This window comes from Centropristis striata, chromosome 19 (genome assembly GCF_030273125.1).
Source record: "Centropristis striata isolate RG_2023a ecotype Rhode Island chromosome 19, C.striata_1.0, whole genome shotgun sequence".
In the NCBI taxonomy this organism is placed as follows: Eukaryota; Metazoa; Chordata; class Actinopteri; order Perciformes; family Serranidae; genus Centropristis; species Centropristis striata.
This window is the reverse complement of record NC_081535.1, coordinates 29,033,535-29,051,128: the sequence shown is the minus strand read 5'-3', so window position 1 is coordinate 29,051,128 and position 17,594 is coordinate 29,033,535. Positions and strand designations below refer to the sequence as shown.

At 38.9% G+C, this 17,594-nt stretch overlaps 1 protein-coding gene across 1 annotated transcript; it reads left to right on the top strand.

Moving 5' to 3' along the window:
- The first annotated feature begins 1,480 nt into the window (after nt 1-1,480).
- On the top strand, nt 1,481-17,012 carry ddx56 (DEAD (Asp-Glu-Ala-Asp) box helicase 56). Its single transcript, XM_059357348.1, has 14 exons — nt 1,481-1,612; nt 2,685-2,846; nt 2,956-3,110; nt 8,129-8,299; nt 8,957-9,047; nt 9,151-9,392; nt 10,288-10,434; nt 10,736-10,849; nt 10,966-11,060; nt 12,074-12,147; nt 12,789-12,878; nt 13,705-13,810; nt 14,006-14,103; nt 16,629-17,012. The coding sequence occupies exons 1-14, from the start codon at nt 1,556-1,558 to the stop codon at nt 16,707-16,709; spliced, it is 1,683 nt and encodes a 560-aa protein (XP_059213331.1). The 5' UTR covers nt 1,481-1,555; the 3' UTR covers nt 16,710-17,012.
- Nucleotides 17,013-17,594: the final 582 nt, after the last annotated feature.

Here is a 17,594-nt window from a genome sequence, read left to right as displayed (position 1 = left end):
GAGTGCAGCGTTTGATACAGTAGATCACACAATTCTCCTCAATCGACTGAAATACATGGTTGGCATAGATGGGACTGCACTTAACTGGTTTGCTTCATACCTAACAGACAGGGTTTTCAGAGTCACTGTGGACAACTTTAGGTCTTCATCAGCTGTCATGTCATGTGGGGCCCCACAGGGCTCAGTCCTTGGTCCAATACTGTTCAGTTTATATATGTTGCCCCTAGGACATATCATCCGTCATTTCACCCCTGTGTCATATCAATGTTACGCCGACGATACCCAGCTGTATGTCTCTCTTCACCCGGATAACCACAGCAAACTGGACTCTCTGCACTGCTGCCTCGCTGCCATTAAGGGTTGGATGCAGCAATTAATAGACTACAATTGGTACAGAATGCAGCAGCAAGACTTCTTCTCACAAACACCCGACGCAGAGAACACATCACTCCAGTCCTCGCAGCATTACATTGGCTCCCCATCCGTTACAGAATTCAGTTTAAAATCCTCTTTATTACCTATAAATCTCTCCATGGTCTAGCTCCACTTTATATTTCAGAACTCTTAACCCCCTACTCTGCACCGAGATCCCTCAGATCTCAAAATCAGATACTGTTAAGCGTCCCACGGTCTAGGCTCAAGACAAAGGGAGATCACGCCTTTACTGTCTTAGCTCCAACACTGTGGAACAAGCTCCCCCCCAGTATCAGGGCAGCTGAGTCTGTGTATCATTTTAAAAAAACTTTTAAAAACCCACTTGTACAGACTGGCATTTGTGCAATGATTTCTAACGTCTTACACATATTTTAATTTTGTATCCTATTATTTTTGCTTGTTCACTGTTTTTGATGATGTTCTGTTATTTTTGTTTTAACTGTTGTATTGCCTCCGTGATAATGTACTTTGTAAAGCACCTTGTAACGCTGGTTTTGAAAGGAGCTATAGAAATATAGTAATAAATAAAATAAATAAATTGATATAGTACCTTTCAAACAAATCTAATGTCATTCAATGCATGCTTTTTAGATTGAAACAACAACGAGTTAGAATATTTAACACTGAGAAATACAATATGAGTAGGTACAATTGTAAAAGATAATATGCATATAAATACATGTATAAAAAATGAATAGAATGAAAATGTGAATAAACATTTAATATAAACAAAAAATTATAGGTAAAACTGATAAAAGCAAATAAATAGAACAAGTTATAAACCATTGTGATAATAAGATAATAAGACACTACATAAAAGCCAGATCAAAAAGATAGGCTTTTAGTTTAAAAGTATACATATTTCCAGCGCTATTAATCATACTGCAAAACGCCTCCTTATTCTCCCAATTCACAACCAGGTATTTATGAGGAATCACCTTAACCTTCTTATACAATTTTACAAACCGATTACACTGCGCTGGGAAACAAATAATAGAGACAACATTGCCTTGAGACCGTAAACTCACTACTTCAAAACTCGGAGCTTTACAGGAGGTACGTGAAGGCAACATGACGTAGAAATCCTGAGACGCACGTGTGGCTGTAGTGAGGCGCAGAGATGGCTGAAGACAGGCTTCAGTTTCATGAAATGGGCTTAGACGACCGTCTTTTAAAGGTAAAAACCATTTGACATTATGTCTAATTATTAAATGAACTCTTAGTGAAACTTTAAACCTCCTGCTGAAGATTAAAAACACAGAAAAGTGACGTAAATTCGACGTAAACACAGACAGACCTCCTAACGGCTGAGCTAACTTTAACTGAAAACATAGATAATGCGAATAAAAACGCACCTAAAATTAAAATAAACTTCTTATTTAAAAAATAGTAGACTTTATATTCCTCTCAGCGTTACTTGAACCCTTTGTATTGTTGCTAAACTGCTAAAAGCGCCATAAAAAAAAGCTATAACAGCGACTTATGGTGTTAAATTACACTCTGTGACCTTATAAACAATAAAAATAAAAATAAAATATTTGCAGACGTTTTAATCATAAATGATCACTTTATTTGTTTAGCGTCAATAAAAATGGTTGTATTTAGATTTAGAGTGGGAGCAGGCCTAGGGTGCTGCAAAATATATTTATTCATTTTTTACTTAAAAATAATAATAGATCACATCTAGGCCTGTATTGATAATTTTTTATGTTAGACAGTATATTGTACCAGAAATGATCACAATAAATTATATTTTAATTTGAATACTCAATATATGTAATTTTAGACAAATTTAAACCACATATTAATGGCAGAATATAAAATATAGGCAAATATTTTGTATCCGACTAAAAAAAACTGACACCCCTCTCAACTAATTGCCCAATATCACCAATGCTGGGTCTTGTTGGTTTTCTGAGAATCTACTGCACCTACTGGTACCTTGTTTGCCACGTAGTAATAAAAAATATACTAAAAACCTGGATTAATCTGGTTAGTTACATTGGACTGCTAATATTTTGAACACTACTGTTTATATATTTTGTTTGTTTGTACATGTTAATTTATGCATCATGCAGTTTCCCTGTCAAATAAAAATAATATAAACAAATAAAATACCTTTCTTTTTGTTGTTGTTTATATTATGCTCACTTCACTCTACCAGTAGTTATTCAGTTATCTTAAATATCTCTATTCAGAAACATTTTATTTACCCGTTAAATCAATGTTTGTTGTTTCTTACTATGTAGGCGGTTGCAGATCTGGGTTGGTCCCAGCCGACTCTGATCCAGGAGAAAGCGATCCCGTTGGCTCTGGAGGGGAAAGACCTCCTGGCTCGAGCCCGGACTGGATCCGGGAAGACTGCAGCTTACGCCATACCGGTTATCCAACGCATCCTCGCCTCAAAACAGGTGAGGGGAAGAAAATCTTCAGGATATAAATCCATGGATTTCCTCTGTTTTCAGTCCTTTTCCTCCTGTTGACAACTCACTCTGTGTTTGTTGTTGATGTTATCTTTAGAGCGTTCGGGAGCAGGACGTGAGAGCTCTGATCCTGGTTCCAACCAAGGAGCTGGGTCAGCAGGTCCAGACCATGATCAGACAGCTGACGGCGTTCTGCTCGAGGGACGTCCGAGTGGCCGACATCACTGGGAAAGCTGACCTGTCTGCACAGAGGTCGGTCCATATCGTCACTTTCATGAACTAAAACTGATTTCACATGCATTAGTCTATTCTTACACATCACCAGAGCCTATGAAACTGCAGGATTTACTGAAAGACGCTCCCTCTTGTGTTGTAACTGAGCACCTACACTTTCAGAAATACTTCTTAACAATAATAGTTTTTTTCAGAGGTTGTGGTGTTTTCTTCATATGTGAGGATGTTAGTCAGTGAAACTTGAGCTTGGTGTATAAAATGAGCTGCTGTGACCTCTAGGATAATCATGAAACTTTACAACCATAAACTAGAGACATAGAGGATGGATCGCTTTCCACACTTTATTGACAATAAGGGGGTTTCTCAGCAGGAAACACGACACAAGTGCTGCCATACAATCACACGAAATACACAAATCTACTAAATGTCAAAAGTTTCTGAAACCAGATCACAGCATTGATTCTTGCTGTCTGAATGTGGATTACTGGTTACTGTCAGCTGCCGTACATGAAGCCCCGCCCACTGCCACAAACCTGCCCTTCACCCTTCACAATAAAAGCCCAATAATGCAAGTGCAAATGCCATAAAGTGAATTACTTGAATTACAAATATTAACCAGAACATGGAAGTTGAAGTCTGAAAAACCAAAACAATGGGACAGATTTTTGTTTTTACAGTATTATTGAATTGCGTAATGCTCTTGAATGTTAAATGACAGTAAATTCTATGTAAAAGTACAAAAAATACACATTGCTGAATGTAAGATTCAGGCAGCTTTTTGTTTTTTTGTAGTGAAACTTTAAATTTAACATAATAAAAAAATCATAAAACAGTAAATAACAGTAAAAAGTCAGGCAGCAAAAGTTATCAAAAAATTAAAGTAAAAACACTTAAGTTATTCATAATTATATATATATATATATATATATATATATATATATATATATATATATATATATTTTTTTAATACAGATAATCTCGTATTTAAAAAAATTATCTGTAAAATAACTTAGTTATTTTCTGTTATCCGACAGTAGTTTTTTACTCTTAAACACCAATAAAACAAAGAAAAACAATCAATGAGAATGAAGTTTTACAGAGAATTCCCTTTAAAGATTTGATCAATAATCAAACAGGAAACCACAGAGATGGCTGCCAGTCAAAGAGTGATTGACAGCTCTTTGATCTGATGTCACATCATCATGACATCATTTCCTCACACTGATGGAGAAAAAAACCATCAGGAGGACAACGTGGTCACATGTTCCTCAAAGACTTCAGGACGATGCTGATCGTCTATTTCTGTTGTCCTGCAGCCACAGAGACCCTCACTGGTAAAACCTGCAGTGGGTGATGCCAATCTCTATTGAAAAAATATGGAAACATCCTCTCAGTGAAAGTGTGTGTGAAGGTGTGTATGTGTGTGTTAGTGTCAACCTCAGAGAACGACAGCTTTCCTCTGTTCCAGTCCAGATTCACTCTGATCCTCTGGAGCTTCTTCTGAACTACCAGATCAGTTCTTTTATCTGATGGTGACACTGATGCGTATTTACCTACACAGAACTCTGTCCTCAATAATCCAGATCGTATGACTCCTTTCCTCTGGACAGACTCTGCTAACACACCCAGTTCCCAGTCTGTATTGTCTCCAACCTCGACCTCCCAGCTGTGAGTCCCTGAGTTAAAGCCCTCAGAGCCCAGAACAGAGAAGAAAATGATCCTCTCTGGATTATCAGGAAGCTGCTGTTCCTCTTCTCGTCTCACACTGGTCAGATCTTCAGACAGGATGAGGTCTGGACCAGCAGTGTTTGGGTCCAGAATGACAGGACTGTAGGAGACCATGTCCTTCGTCTTGTTCCAGATGTTGAAGGCCAGGTTGCCCAGGTGTTTGGCCTGGTCTATCAAAGCTCCTGAGGGCAGCTGTGGATCCTCCAGCAGGGGGTGCTGCTGGACTCTTTCCACTGCAGCCTTGTAGTTGTTGAGGAATGAGACGTGTTCAGCTCTCAGCTCGTCCTCTGTGGCTCTGACTGTGTCTGAAAGAGCTGCTATCTCTGCTCAGAGCCTCCATCTTCTCCTTCATCATCTGACTCTTCTGCTCCTCTTCCTCTCTCAGTGCAGCCATCCTGGCCTCCTCTTCCTCTTCTAGAAACTGGTGAAGCTTCTTAAACTGCTCCTTAATCTGCGTCTCTGTGCGTCGGGCCTGGTCCTGAATGTGTTCTGCTGCTTGATCAAACTTCACTTTAACTTCTTTAAAACCATTTAACTTCTTCTTTAACGGCTCCAGAGTTTCCTGAAGTTCCTTCTTGTGTTGTTGTGCAGCTTCATCGATGGGTCTGAATCTGTGGTTGGAGTGTTTTTCTGAGTCTCTGCAGATGTGACACACTGGCTGCTGATGGTCCAGACAGAAGAGTTTGAGTTTCTCAGAGTGCAGACTGCAGAGAGCCTCTGAAGCTCTCTGATCTCTCTCCTGTAAGAAACTCTCACACAGGTTCTTTAACGCCAGGTTACAAGGTGGTTCACTCGTTGAAGATTTCTGACAAACCGGACACTCTCTGGTTTGTTTCCCCGTCCACCAGCTCTGCAGACAGTCTCTACAGAAGCTGTGGCTGCATGACAGAAGAACAGGATCTTTAAAGATTTCGTGGCAGACAGAACAGCAGAGATCCTCCTCTAATCTGGAAGCCATTTAGTCTCTAAATGAAGCCGAAACACAGCAGACAAACAGCTCAGCCACTCCCTGTTCTCTCAAAGTTACTTTACTTTCCTGTGAAACTGTCGATCAGTTTGTGGATTCGGCAGCTGGGTGAAGTGGAGCTGTTCCAGTGTTCCCAGTAATCTCCTGAAGTCGTCCTCTTTCAGTCAAAGTGGAGGTTTTAGTCCGAAGCTGAATCTTATCGTTATCTTATAGTGAGGCAGAATAACAGCTTGGTTTGTCTTGGTCAGTCAGGTGAGGGGCGGAGCTTTAACTCAACAGTTTATCAGGTTTATCAGGAATCTCATTCCAAACTGGTTAATAACTCTGAGCTGCAGATATCTAATAATAACTTCTATGTTTCCCCACGAGTCTCTTTACAGACATGCTGTAACATGCAGTAAAATGCGGTATTGTGTCCTCTTGCATATGAGTCGTTGTGCATCCTGGGGTCCCTAAACAGTCTGTGAGCTGCATAAATGGGGTCTGACTGGAAAGCTGAGACTCTTGTGGATTCAATGAGCCCAATGTTCTTTATGTGTGATGATGTTAGTGAGTGAAACTTGAGCTCAGTGTCTAAAATGAGCTGCTGTGACCTCTAGGATAATCAGCCTCCTGAAACTTTACAACCACAAACTAGAGTCCTAGAGCATTCAGAGGATGGATGGCTGATACACTAGATTCACAACAAGGGGGTTTCTCAGCAGGCAACACAGCATAAGTGCTGCCATACAATCACAGAAATATGCAAAAAATCGAGAAAAATGTCTAAAGGTTTTAAAACCAAATCACAGCATGGATTTTTCACTGATGTTCCTCAAGGTCTTGGTGTCTGAATGTGGGATTCTGAAGGGATTTCTGTAGCCTGGCTAACACCAGACCAAATCTCATTTGAGATTTGGTCTGGACACCAGCCGTTCATTTCTCTGTAGAGGAGGTGTGGTTTACGATCCTCCAGAGCCGTTTATTGGGCGCTTAGAATGTCTATCAAAAGTGTCTGTAGGTAGCTCTTAGCCAATCAGATCAGTTATACCAGATGACGTAGTAGAGCAACAGAAATGGATGGTTGTTGTGTGTGTGTGTGTGTGTCTGTGAGAGAGTGTTGTTTGCTGCTTTGCTTCTCCAGTTCTCGCTTTCTGCAAGATTATTTATTTTCACGCTTTATTCCCCCTCATGTCATTCAGCCACACACATCCACTGATTTTATGGGCAATAAACAAGCTGCTGCGGGCCTCTCGGCGGCTCCGCTGTCCCCCGGCTCGGAGCGAGATCACCGGCGGTGACTGGCGGTCTCGGCGGCTCGTTGCGCCGAGCTGGCGAGACCGCCGGTGCGGCGCCCCGCTACCGGTGATCTGGCTACGAGCCGGGGGACAACGGAGCCGCCGAGAGACCTTTCGCCTTTCAACTTTCGCTCTAAACTATTTAAAACACCATCTACAGCTAAAGAGAGTTTCGCGTCTGCAGCAGCCATGTTGGATCCGGAAAACTACAAGCTTCCAAGTGCCGAGTAGTACGCGTCATCGTCTCACCGTCCCTCCCCGCTCTGTGATTGGATCCCTAAAACAGGGCTAAGAAACTGACATGGTTTCCAGACTGGATGGAGGTTCGAAATTAAATTAGAGCGCGCAAGGCAGTCTGGGTATACCCAGGCTAGGATTTCTGACCAATTTTATTATTTCTCAAAGGGGAAAAATTGTTATTCTTCACACCAAATCTGTGTAACAAATGGTATCAAACCCAAAATTACTGCAACAATTTATGAGACATAATTTAGCATGGGAATGGCCTTTATATCACAAAGTCCTTTTACACTTTTGAAATGTAATAAATACAGATTAATCTTCAGGTTCTCCCCTTTCAGATGATGTTCCTCACTTCCATGTGTCATCTACTGTTGACCTGCTGTCTCCCCCTAAAAATCCACCACCCACAACCCCAAATTCTCTATAAAACGGGGTTGAATCTTGCTTTTTGCACAAAGGAATCAGCCTTCCTGGTGAATTAAAATCATGAGTTAAGGTTCTGGTAACCTGTAAAAATGATAAAACTTAAGCCTTGATAAGCACTGAATGTAGCTTACTGTCAATAAATTAAGTCCCCTTACAGGAGCTATGGTGACATCTGGAGTGTCAGATTAGATGATTTGAAGATTTGTTATTTAAAAAAATAAATGTATGAAAAAAGTTATAAAGGTTACAGCATGCATGTCCTTAAAAGTCTGAACATTTTGACATTTAAATGGTTTCTGCAGCTAGCTCAAAGTGTGCAGTAAGTGAGCATGTAATAATTGTCAGTATTCTAACTGATTATTGTGTGTTTGATGTTGTCTGTTATGTCTGAACAGACCCATATTAATGGAGAAGCCTGATGTTGTCGTGGGAACGCCATCCCGCGTGCTCGCCCACCTGAACGCCCAGAACCTGGTGCTGCACTCGTCCCTGGAGATGCTGGTGGTGGACGAGGCCGACCTGCTCTTCTCTTTTGGCTTCGAGGCCGACCTCAAGAACCTGCTGTGGTACGAGCACACACACACACACACACACACACACAGACTGATTTTAATGAATTTACCTGAGGAAGCTGCATGTTGTTAAGCTCTTTTTAGTTATTCACCAGAAAGGTCACTGTCTCATTCAGCGGTTCATTTGTGACTTTAATGAGGCAATTCTTTCCTCAGTATGTGTGTGTGAATACTTTTCCTTCTCCTTGCTTAATTTAAAGGAGTTTCTCGAAGTTTAAAGAGGTGGAAATGCAATACACCTCATCCCCACTGTGAAGCAATGAATAGATTTGTTTACATTTGCTGTGTTTTTATGCTTGCTGCAGCACAAATTGCTGACTCGGGATAAATATAAACTTGACTTTATTACATCATTTTTTATAGAAAACATCCCCATCAAAACTGCTGGCAGGTTGTGGGGTTGAGAGGCAATAATCTGTTTTTGTTAATGTCAAGAAATCCTATGAGATCAGGACCAAAACACAGACCATTGTTGTTTTGGGCCCCTTTTCCAGTTTCGTAACAAAGAAAACCAATATAAAATATTACCTGGCTTATCCTTTCATGTCTCGACCTTCAGTCCATGACGCATTTGCAACATTTCCACTTATTGTAAACATCACAAGCATGTATTTTCTTTAAAATAAACTTGTTCTCTTGCTGTCTTTTCAGTCATTTGCCGAAGATCTACCAGTCGTTTCTGATGTCTGCAACTCTCACCGAGGACGTTCAGGCCTTAAAGGAGCTGCTGCTGCACAACCCTGTAATCTCATTTTCACATTCACTTAATTGCAAACGTTATCTGAGTATCTGCTTCAAAAGAAAATCTGCTCCGTGTCTTTAAAAGCTGCTCTGTGTCCTCTCAGGTGGTGCTGAAGCTGCAGGGCTCTCAGCTGCCGGACAGCAGCCAGCTGCAGCAGTACAGCATCAAATGTGTGGAGGAGGACAAGTTCCTGCTGGTGTACACGCTGCTGAAGCTGCGTCTGGTCCAGGGGAAGACGCTGCTGTTTGTGGGCGCAGTAGAGCGCTGCTACAGACTCAAACTGTTCCTGGAACAGTTCGGCATTCCCGCCTGCGTGCTCAACTCGGAGCTGCCCGTCCAGTCCAGGTGAGAGGAGAGAGAGCAGGCTTTTATTTTGTACTTCCTGTCGCGTGAAAACCATGTATCTCCACATGTGTTTGTGATAAACTGAAGGATAAAGAGTTTCTTTATGTGGTGAGAAAATTCTCCTTCCACTTCGGCTAAATAAACTCTTAAAAATCCTCTTGGATCAGATGGAAAAGTCCTTGTCACAAAGCTGAAAACAGCTGTTTTCCTGAGTTTTTCGAGATGCGTGGTTCTCATTTTCTCAAGATTTCAGGTTATTTCATTGTATTATTTTTTTTTAAAGGTTTTGAGATATTTCATTAATTTCTATATTTTTTCGAACAATTCCTTACATATTTTATTTTTTATACATTGAAGAATTTTAGAAAAAAAAGGGTGCAATAAAAATAATAAATCTGTAAAAGAATAAGGAAATAAATGGAGAGTTATAAAGAGGAATACAACAATAAATGCAATATAATAAAAAAATATTGATTTATTATTTTTTTCTGTATTTTTAAATAATTTTCTTTAAATATACATTAAGTATGTAAATATATTATTCTACACATAAATTACTGTTTTTTTGGTACATTTAATAATATATATCTTATTTATTTTTATATATTTTATTTATTTTCAGCCATTTATTTTTCCTTATTTTTTTTACTTATGAAGTTTATTTCAAACAAAAAGAGAGCAAAATGGTCATTCTGAAAAAAATACTACACAAACTAGAAAGCGTTACGTAATTCAAGACTGTCAAACATTTGTTGCTGTTTTTGCTTTTCACTCTTATAAAGGAATTAAAAGAATAATATCCTGAAAAACTATTTGTTAAAGACCATGTGATCCCTGACAGTGAAAATCTAACAGGTCCAATCCTGTGTGTGTTGTGTGTGTTGTTTGTGTGCAGGTGTCACATCATCACTCAGTTCAACCAGGGCTTCTACGACTACATCATTGCCACAGACGAACAGAGTTTGGCCGATCCCACTGCGGCTCCACAGGCGGCCACCGCAGGAAAAGGGAAGAAGAAGAAGAACACAGAGAGAGGAGCAAAGTAAGTTAATACAGCAACAAGTCTGCAAGTTGTTGAGATTACTTTTAGAGAACTTTGGCCCCCAAGAGGTCTTTAGTTCTGAACTTGAATTAATCTGTTTTGCAGACACAGATTGCAGCTGCAAATTCAATGAAACCTGCAGAGAACATTTCATATTTTAAAGACCTTTAAGAGTCCTTTCATCAGATATTAAATAAAGTGATCAAATAGACAGATTTTAATGGAATCTATACATTTTTGTTGACATTTTGGAGGAATTTCTGAATCAGAAAAGTTTTCAAGAAAGTTTTTTTTTTTCCAGGACGAAGGACAAAGAATACGGAGTCTCCAGAGGTGTGGACTTCCAAAACGTCGCCAACGTCATCAACTTTGATTTCCCCACAACTGTGGAGTCGTACATTCACCGAGTGGGAAGGTGAGTCGAGTTTCAGATCAGGATCTTTCATCCGTGAAAGCTCTGTTTGCTTATTATCGTAGCAGTAAGAAGTCATTTATATGTGAGAATTAAAAATCCTGTTTGTTTGTTTGTAGAACGGCGAGAGCAGACAACCCCGGCACGGCTCTGTCTTTCATCTCCAACACTGAGCTCGAGCTGCTGTCAGAGGTGGAGGAGGCGCTCACAGGAGGTAACTTAAGATCAAGTCTGTCACATGACGAGTTTGTGATGCCACTGATGCAGAATTCAAACATCAGAGGGTGAAAAAAGAAATTTAACTTACACAAAGACGGCCACGAAATGCCTTAATGCAGAGTTATCCAGAAAGTTCAGGGGAAACTGTTTTAGTGACATTTAAGTCAGTTAAATATTGTTTGAGTCTGTGTTTATAAAAATTCTTCTGCAGGGTCATCAACTACATTATCCTTATGTTGTTATCATAATGATAACAACAAAAATAGCTGATAAGAGTTTAGTTTAAAACCTAATATCTAGACATTTTCCATGGCTAGATATCAGCTCTTAAATTCAACTCTCATGAACTATTTTTGTTGTTATTAATATATTTGTCCAAACAAATGTACCTTTAGTTGTACCAGGCATTAAAATGAACAAGAAACTGAAGAAAAAGGGTGGTCTAATAATGTTTTCCATGACTGTATATCAGTGTCAACAGACTCCTAAAAACATGGGAAATCCAGAATGATAACTAGATACTTAACTAGAAAATGCTCTTAGACAGTTCACTGAGAAGTGATGGTTAAAAACTGGTAAAATTGTAAATATGAATACCAGAATGCATTTTTCCTTACAGCTTTCTGAATTTATTAGGCTATTAACCAGGCCCCCTGCACGGTAAAAAAATCTGTAGTTTATTTGCAAAAATTCTTTTTTGCAAAAAAAAAAAGATACACATGAGAACTTGATTTAATTATTTATGTATTTATTGGGTTGTTTATATTTATTACATTATTCCCATTTAGTGTTTAGGAAATATCTAAAGATAGCGAGGCATTGCAGCTGTACTACTGTACTGTAAGAAACTTTGGTCAGGTTTCAATTTCACACGGTGCATTCAGGTTCATGCAGAAAAACATGCAATCGTGAAATCCTGAGAGGCCTGAAATGATTCTGCGGGCTGCCGGTTGCTAATCGCTGATGTAATGTATTAAAAAGTAAACGCTGTATTGTGTGTGTTTGCAGATCATGCAGATTCTGTTCTGAAACCATACCAGTTTAAGATGGAAGAGATTGAAGGGTTCAGGTACAGGTGCAGGGTGAGTATCAGCATATCAAAACAAAACCAAGCAGGAGTGTAGCACCCTTTAATGTAATAATTTCCTGATGTTGTAATAAAGCCTGAAAATGTAATGAAATTAGCACTTACCTCGATCGAAAATGTACTGAAACCCAATAATGTAATAAAATGTCCTGACTGATGTTGTAGTAACATTTTTACAGATAATGTAATACCTTATTACATAATTGGGAATTTCTTACATTTTCAGGAAGTTGTTTTGTTGTTTTGTGGTTGTTTTCATGAGGTAGTGATTTGTTGGAAATCTGTGAAGAGGTCCGTTTAGGGAAGAGTTACCTGGGCTCTCCAGTGCTGCTCAGAAGCCTCAGCCAGGATATTTTATTACATCATTCGTGAAGTTATTACATTATTATTTTTATAATATTGTTATAATATAATATAATATAATATTTTATTATTTTATTTAATTTTCAACCGAGTTGAGTGCAAATTTTATTATATTTTCAGGCATTGTTACATTGTCAGGAAATTATTACACTATAGGGAGAAACACTTTTTTCTTTTACCTTTTGCTTTTGTTCATAAGAAAAGTGAAGATTAAGAAAAATATAAAAGTGGGAGTGATGAACCTTCATTGAGTGTGTGTGTGTGTGTGCGCAGGATGCGATGCGTTCAGTGACAAAGCAGGCGGTGAAGGAGGCTCGACTGAAGGAGATCAAACAGGAGCTGCTCAACTCGGAGAAACTCAAGGTGAGTGAAGATTACAGAGAGAGAAAGAGGAGGAAGAGTGTGTGGACAGTAGCTGTTTCCAGTAAAGGTGAAGCGAATTGAAATGTTGCATTAAACAAATTACAAATTTGTGACTTTTCCATGAGCTGGTTGAGAGCGACTAAACGAAGCTGCACAAAAACCCACTTTTGTAAACTTGCTTTTATGTGAAGCTTTATATCTAACCACTCCTTTTTACTTCTACCTCTTACCTTTTATTTTCTGTGTATCTGAGAACGTCTTGTGATTGTTCCTGCCCTCTCTTTTATTGTTTTCCTTTTGATTTAAGAATTGGTTTTAGTCTTATGGCATCATTCTCTGTGTAATTAACTCTGTCTCTCTGTCGGAGCACTTTGTAAGCTGCTGTTTTTAAAAGGTGCTATAAAAATAAAGTTATTATTATAACGTACTTTGGTGAGCAGATGGCAGTGTAAAGTGTCGCTGTAGACTAATCTGTCAGTAAACAAAAGAAGAAGAGAGAAAACAACATAAAGAGAGAAATTGGAGAGAATTCTTCAGGAATTAGATTCAACTCGGCAACTTGTAATTGTTTTTTCATGTCAGAGGAAGCTGATCAGTCATGAGAGTTAAATGTTCCCTACTTCAGAATTTATTCAGACAAGATGTTTCCATCTCCTGTTAAGAGCATTAACAATTTCTAGAAAAAGACAAAAACCACGTGACCATCAAGTGAGCGTCAAAACTTTTATGCGCATTCTCGAAAAGTTTTATCTATTTTTGTTGGCTTTTTTCCTGAGAACGAACTGTTACTATTCTGTTATCTGATTATGTTTCCTCTGTCACTCAGACGTATTTTGAAGACAACCCCAGAGACCTGCAGCTGCTGCGACACGACAAAGACCTGCACCCCGCTGTCATCAAACCACACCTGAAGAACGTCCCGGAGTACCTCAGTGAGACTCTTTTCCAATCAAAACTGCATTAGGGCAACAGTTTCGATCATAAAGGCTTAGAGAGTTTGGACATTTTTGCTTCAAAGTGCTTGAAAAGTGGTTATACTTTACGCTCACAAAGCTGTCTGAACCCTGATGTAAGTAAATTTATTTAGTTACTATTTGTAACTCATGGTTTCCACTGGTTTCGTGCAGTTCCTGAGACTCTGAAAGGTGCAGTGAGTCTGCTGTCGAAGCGCAGGAAGAGGAGGGAAAAACCAAAAGCAGCGGGAGTCGTCAAGAGCAGCTTCAAGGTAAAACGTTTCAAACGATCTGTTAAAATACTGACAGAGAGACAAAAGCTCTGATGAGCTCACAGATAAAAGCATGAGAGTTTGAACCTCTTGTAGATATTATAAGTGTTAGAAAGTTAAAGGTTCACCCTGCAGGGGGATTTAAAACACCCTTTTAAAAACAGCAGTTTAAAAAGTGTTTCAACAGAGAGAGAGTTAATTACACAGAAAAACAATAAAAGAGAGAGCAGGAACAACCACAAGATGTTCTCAGATACACAGACAATAAAAGGTAAAAGGAGTAAAAAAAGTAAAAGGTGAAGAAGTAAAAAGGGGTGTTAAGATAGAAAGCATTACATTAAAGCAAGTCTATAAAAGGGATTTAAGAAGTGATTTAAAAGAAGTTACTGACTCTGAGCGCCCTATCTCCTCGGGCAGCCCGTTCCAAAGTCGGGGCGCTCTGGTGGAGAAAGTTTGGTTGGTTTTCAATTTAGACTTTGGAACTGTCAGAAGGGCGCCACCCGAGAATCTACGGACGCGGTCGGCTCATATGGATTTAATAATTCTCTTAAATAGCTAGGAGCCAGACCTAAAAGAGCTTCAAAAGTGATCAATAAAATCTTAAAAATCAATCCTGAAACGAAGAGGGAGCCAGTGCAAAGAAGCTTAAATCAGGGTGATGTGATGTCGTCTGTTAAAAACGGTAAGAAGCCGAGCTGCTGCCTTCTGAACCAGTTGGAGGTGAGAAAGGGATTTCTGGGAGAGACCGGTGAGGAGGGAGTTACAGAGGACTTTATGTTGGCGAATAGTGGGCCGAGATGATTTTGGAAGTGACTAATGGCGTGAGGAGGACTGAACAGTATGATTTCAGATTTGGAGTTAATTGAGGTGAAGGAAGATTAGGGCCATCCAACGGTTGATATCTTTAAGACAGTCAAACACAGCAGCTCGGCTTCCAGGATCAGATGTTCTTAGGGGGAGGTATATCTGTGTGTCGTCTGCGTAGCAAAGGAAGGACACATTATCGCGCTGGATAATGTGTCCTAGAGGGAGCATATGAATTGAAAATAAAATCGGACCTAAAATCAAACCTTGTGGTACACCACAGGTAATGCGAGTTTTAGAACAGGTAAAATTACCTATGGGGACCACAAAAGTTCTGTATAAAAGATACAAATAAAACCAATGATAATCAATAATGAACCCATCTGCAGTGCATTAACCTTTACTTTGAGCACAGGTAGCTGAGTATTTGCCACATAACTGCAGTGTCCTCGATTCCGATTGCACGTCATACCCTTCTCTCTGGCTTTTACTGTCACCTTAAAATGTGCAATTAAAATGCCAATAAAAGGAAAAGTAAAGGCAGAGTTGCCATAGGGAGGCTCTTTCTCCAAGAGGAAATAGCTTGTTAGAGAAGAGGATTTTTCGTTGGATGATACCTGGTCAGGACCAGGCCTCCAGGATCTCAAGCTCCTCTGAAATCAGCAGGATAAAGAGCGGTTGAAATGGGAATTTGAAGGAAGTTTCAGGAGAACAGGAAGTTGAGATCAGGTATGTGCTCAGTTGGATTATCACACTGGTGTTAAACGGTGTGAGGGAAATGTGAAACGGGGCTCTCACAAAGTCTGGAAGTTTGGAAAATGCTTAAGAAATTTCATGTTTTCAACGTCAGAAAATGCTTGAATTTGAATATATTCCTTAAGAAATGCTTGATTTTCAATGTAATCTAGCGTTTAATTGAAATGAAATGATCCCAATCGTCATATTGTCACCATGCTAAAATAATGGCCTAAGTCATTTTTTTTACAAAAATGATTATCTTTTTTTCCTAAATCACCTGTCTGGCCACCAGTTTTTTTTTTTTTTTCTAAAAAAACCTGAAAAAAGTGACATTTACATTTATTTTAAGAGGGTTTCGCTATTCTTTTGTTCTCTTCTGGTGTTTTTTTATATGTTAATATAAACAGCTGGTAAAAAAAAGCAGTATTGTAGTATTAGTATACATTGATTGCTGTAGGTATACATTTATTCTTTAAACTTTTTTTTGCCGTAGTTGGCCTCTAGAGTTTTTGGTTTGGGCACCTAAAAAATGACTTTGGAAAAGCTGCACGAACTCTGATGAAATTAAACGTCATGGTAGATTTAAAATTGTGTAATTTTCTGGTTGTGCATCTGTCCAAAGTAGTTGTTGCCCCACCAGTTTTCCACCTAAAAACACCACTAAATATATGATGATAAACTGAATTTGTGTGGGTTTTGGACTGTCAGACATTGAAAGAAGTCACCACAGGCCCTGGAAACTATTTTCTGACTTATTCTAGCTCAAAGGATTATTTGTATGATTGAGAATCTAATCATTGGATTAATCAATAATAATAGCACAGTATCTATCTATCACTGGTTGAACTCCCGTCTTTAAAGTCTTCTTTTGACCAGAGTTTCCTATCTGTGTTGATGTTTTTTATTACAAAGAATAAAATGTAATATGCATAATAAAACAAAAACTCAACTTTGAATGACATAACTGGTTGTGTCTGTTGCAGAAGAACATCCCGGGGAAGAACCCACTGAAGAGTTTCCGATACAGCGGAGGGAGGAACAAGAGCAGGAAAGGCAAAGCGTAGCTGCAGCTGCAGCTGCAGGAGTCTCTTTATTTTATTACCTGCAGAGACGTCCCAGAGGACGCTTCTGTCTCCAGAGTCACCTGGACGAGACGAATATAAACTGAAAGGATGAAACGAGCTGTTGGGGCTTTATGAGCCACAGACGACACAGTCTGTGAAAGCTGACTTACGTGAAGTTGGATTTAGTTAAATCCAAACATAACCTAATGTCCGTACAGGAATACAGTATCTGTATTATGTCAATTCTAATACTTCTGTTATGAAAACTTTATGAAAATAAAATTATTTCTTCTCAAACTTTGAGTTTGTGTCAAAGTTCTAGTGGATTTATAAGTGTAATGCATTTACATATATTTTTTTCTTCTATTCTTTGTTTATGAATTGCATAACTATCTCAAAGTTTTCAAGGAAAAAGTAATAAAAAAGAGGCTACAATTTTTTTCTGAATAAGTTGGTTGCTTTATTGTCTCCCTGAAATTTGTTTTGGACACAAGAGTGTCATATAGCACATCACAAAACACAAACGCACAAAAGGAAATCTGTTCACATATCAAATAAATTCATATCAGCACAGAACACACACACTCTTCATTTGCACTATTGCACACACTCTTCCTATTGCACATATACCCATACAACATCATTAATTCTATTACACTGATTATTCTATTGCACTTCCCTATACCACCATTTTTATTGCACAATCCCTTTATGAATCTCTCACTCATACACACTCTATCTTGCACTATTTAATAATTTAATGGAGGTAGGTATAAAGGACAGTTTGTATCTATTTATCTTGCAGGTTAGTACCCAATACCTCTAAAATGAGTCCATTTGCAATTTTAGTTGAAAAGTCACTTATTCCATTTTGTAGATTTCTTG